The sequence below is a fragment of the Oppia nitens genome, unplaced genomic scaffold (genome assembly GCF_028296485.1).
Source record: "Oppia nitens isolate AA-2021 unplaced genomic scaffold, nextdenovo-longstitch-racon4-pilon3 scaffold3_pilon_pilon_pilon, whole genome shotgun sequence".
Taxonomy (NCBI): domain Eukaryota; kingdom Metazoa; phylum Arthropoda; class Arachnida; order Sarcoptiformes; family Oppiidae; genus Oppia; species Oppia nitens.
In genome coordinates, this window is record NW_026533221.1 from 215,639 (window position 1) to 220,241 (window position 4,603).

The 4,603-nt window shown below is 32.3% G+C and overlaps 1 protein-coding gene across 1 annotated transcript; it reads left to right on the top strand.

Annotated features, from left to right (window-relative positions):
• The first annotated feature begins 316 nt into the window (after positions 1 to 316).
• Positions 317 to 1,255, top strand: LOC128958909 (keratin, type II cytoskeletal 1-like). The gene is made up of 2 exons (XM_054304870.1): positions 317 to 325; positions 548 to 1,255. The coding sequence occupies exons 1-2, from the start codon at positions 317 to 319 to the stop codon at positions 1,253 to 1,255; spliced, it is 717 nt and encodes a 238-aa protein (XP_054160845.1).
• The last annotated feature ends 3,348 nt before the right edge of the window (positions 1,256 to 4,603 follow it).

The window sequence follows — 4,603 nt, forward strand, 5'->3', positions numbered from 1 at the left end:
AAATACATGATTGTAAATTTATTTTATTTTTTATATATATATAATATTTATTTTCAATCTTTTAATGTAATTTATAACACAACCGTATAGTACAGTATATATTATTATTATTATTATTATTATTATTATTTTGAAAGTAAGTCCGGGCATATTATTAATATTAATAATAATATTAATTAACATTTATTTTTTGGGATAATTTTTTCCAGTATATATAAAAGCCCACGAAAAAAACAAAACATTATTATTTAAAAAAAATATTTATTTTATTTTTTATTTTTGTTAAACACAAAAAAAAAATTTTTTTGAGTCAAAGATGCTTAAAGTAAGTATTTAATAGTTTATAACTTTATTTTTTTTTAATTTTTGTTTATTATTTTGTTTTATTAGTATATTATTGCTATTAAATTTTTATTATTTATAAAATAAATATTATATTACAATATAATATAAAAAATAAAAGTTTTTTTTATATCAATACTTTATATATATATTATAATAAAATTTACTAATAAATATTTTTTTTATTATTTTTGATAAAATATAGTTAACAATTGTATTGTCATCAGTGATGGCCTATTGTATGGCCAGCGCTGGCGGCTATGGAGGATCATCAGGTGGTGCATCATATGGTGGTTCAGGCGGTGGCGGTTATAGTGGCGGTGCAAGTGTTGGTGGTTATAGTGGTGGCAGTGGAGGAGCCGTACAAAGTGGTGGTGGACACAGTGGCGGTATTATACAGGCAGCCATCCATACACGCCATCAAATCGACTTCAAGGACGTCCCATCGTCGGGTGCCGTCAATCCGGCAACCATTGAAGTCGGCTCATCATCCGTACCCCTGAACATACTGTTCCGATCGTCATCGTCCAACTTGAATGTACAACAGGATCATCAGGGAGGCGGCGGCGATACCCAACGTAGCCAATCGGAGGACGAACCCCATCGACTCATTCATGAAGTATCCAAACCGATCATTCAAGAGGTCCGGGAAGTGATTACACCGTTCCGTAAGATAGTCCAAGAGATACAACCGGTTCAGGAAGAGATCCAGACTATTGTGGCCAGAGGTCAACAACAACGGGAATTGAATAGTCAAACAGTCAATAGAAATATTAATACTAATACTAATAATTTTGCCGCAATTGGTGGCAGTATTGCCGGCGGTGTTGTCGGCGGAGGACGCGTTATCGGCGGCGTCGGCGGCAGTGTTGGTGGTGGCTATGGCGGCGGACAAACTAAAAAAGCCTATTAATTAAAGTTTTTTTTAGATTAAATTATTAATATATATTAATTATTAGTAGTAATAAAAAAGTTTTAAAAAGTTTTTTTTTAATTATAGCAACAAAATTTCAGAGATTTTTAATTTTTAATTAATTAATTGTTTTATATTAATATTTTTTTATTATTTAGGTTTTAAATTTGAAATTAATTTTATATAATATATATATATATATTTTGTTATTTTTTTTCAATTATAATTAATAATTTTAATAATTAATTAAATATAAATTTCTAAATTGTTTTTTCTTTTTACTGTTATTTAATGTATTTAATTTAATAAATAATAATAATAAGCAAATAATTGCTTATAAAAAAAATACAAATAATAATGGTATATCTTTAAATTATTATTATTATTATTATTATTATTATTATTATTATTATTATTATTATGCACAGGCACAGGAACTATACCCATCCAAAAAACCAGCCCATCAACACCCAGCCGGCCCAGTATATGGCCAGTAATATGGCGGCTGATCCAAGCAATTGGTAGGGAGTGTTGGATTGAACGACAGCCTCTAGTCTAGCCATACGTTCATCCAATTTAGTTAGCCGACTGTCCATCGCATAAGTTAATTTACGGACAGTTTCTGTTAGATCTTCGATAGGCTGTCCAACAGTGTCTTCGGCATTGACATTGTCTGACATTTTTATTTTATTTTTAAGGAAAAAAGGCAAAAAAAATTAAATAATTTTATACACAAAAAATAGTAGTATTAATAATAATAGTAATACTAATAATACTAATAATAATAATACTAATAATACTAATAATACTAATACTAATAATAATAATAATAATAATAAAAAGGAGGCACAGTGGTGTAGTGGTTAGTGTGTAGGGCTATGTAGTGTAATGGAGAGTAAGATCTATAGTTCGAGCCCCGATGTGGTAAAGCAATTTTTCTGAGAAAAAAAAATTGTTTTAACTGTGCTTCCCGTCCCTGCCCAACCAACGCTGTTTAGGACGGCCAACTTAAGTAGTATGGGGAAAGCGGGGTGCTAAGTGAGGACGAGTTTCTGCCCGACCCGGGTATCGGTACTTCGGTATCGGTGCCCACCTGGGAGTACCCGCAAGGGTGCTCCCACCCGGGGGTGCCTGTAAAAAGGTGCCCCCACCCCGAAGGGATGTCCGCAAGGATGTCCCTTCACCCTTCGAGTAGTTACTCGTCCTCACACGCAATGGCCACTTTTGTTTCAAAAAAATAAAAATCCTATTTCAACAAACACATGTTAGTGGTGAGAAATGGGTGGCAATAGACACATGTTAGTGTTGAGCTTTCTCTAGGGACCGGGACCCCGTAAAAAGGCCACAAAAATATATAAATATGATTACACGTAGTCGTAGGAATAACGGGGGGTGTTCGGGAGGTACCCTCTCAAATAAATCCCGCGTTCAGCAGGTAGGCATTGACTGCAGTTCGTTAAGTATGCATCATATCCCACGCAGTGATGTGCTATGCGGGCAAAGCTGTGATGTAATGCGACCGCAGACTAGTCAACAAAATCAGACTAACCTCCAAAATGTTTCAGTTCAAGCTGGTTCTCAGCAACAACTGACCAATTTGGTTGACAAATCGCAAAAGCGCATGAGATGGACACATGAGATGAATACCTTGATAATGCGCGAATACTACAGATCAACTCGACTCGAATCAAATATGACTGATTACAGAAACCAAATATACTTAGCATTCAAACAAAAATATCCAGAACTAAATGTAACGGAACAAAGGATTGCAGACCAACGGCGATTCTTAGCAAAGAATAATAAAATATCCCCGATTGAATTACAAGAAATCAAACAACAAGTGGCACATGAACTATCATTAAATGAAACAACTGAATTAAATATTACAGTAGAAGTAGTGCCAGAAATAGAAGAGACACCTACAACAACAGATAACAGAAACAATACAAATGATGAAACAAACAGAATAACAGCAGAAAATGAACTAAAAACATCTTTAGAACAATATAAAGACTTTGAAATAGAATTCAGACCTAAATTACCAAAAATAAGAAGTGGCATTAAAACAAGATCTACTATAATAACAATAAATGATATACTTAAAGATTACATCGAAGAAAATATGTCGTTGAGCGCAATTAATACAATAACGTATTGTGCAGCAGTAGCAGTATCGAGACTCTTAGGCTACAAAATAGATCCCATGTCAACAACAAAACCAAATCAAGAAAATGTAATACCTAAATGGCAAAAGCGAATAGAGACACGAATCGAAGGGAAAAGAAAAATAATTGGAAGAATAACGCAAGTGTTAAATGGAAACAAATCAAAAAGAATTAACCAATCATTAAAAGATATATACAGATCATTACAGACAAAACCTGGAAATCCTGAATTTGAATCCATAATCCGAAATTACAACGACACATTAAAACAAACAGTTCAAGCACTATCACAAAGAATCAGAAGATATAAACAACAAAGCGAAAGACGAAAACAAAATACAATGTTCTATAATAACGAAAAAATGTTCTATAGAAATCAAAATAAAATAAATTCAAGCAATATTAACAATACATCACAAATAGATGAAATAGAAAACTACTGGAAAGAAATCTGGAGTAACCCAAAGGAATATAAAGAATCAAATTGGATAAATGATATTGTAGATGAAAATAAAGAAATACCACATATGACTTCAGTAAATATAATTAAAGATGACTTAACCGAAGCCCTCAAGAAATCCCACAATTGGAAAAGCCCAGGACAAGACAAAATACAAAACTTCTGGTACAAACACTTTACAACAGTACATCAACCAATGGCAATAGCAATGGATAAAATAATACAAACAGGACAAACCGATGACTTCCTCACTTCTGGAATAACATATCTACTCCCAAAAACAGAAAATACATCAGATCCCAGTAAATATAGACCCATCACTTGCCTAACAACAATGTATAAAATCTTAACATCCATAATATCAACAAAAATATATAATCATTTAAGCAACAACAACATAATAGCTGAAGAACAAAAAGGCTGTATAAAACACTCTATGGGCTGTAAAGAGCAATTAACAATAGACAATATCATAACAATAAGAGCTCGTCAAAAACATAGAAATCTTGAAATGGCATACATAGACTATAAGAAAGCATTCGATTCAGTCCCTCATAAATGGTTATTAAGAGTGTTAAAACTATATAAAATTGACAACACACTGATAAACACATTAGAAAATATGATGAAAAAATGGAATACTAAATTGTGTGTCAATACAAATAATGGAACAAAAATAAGTACAGAAATAAAAATAAATAGAGGAATATTTCAAGGAGA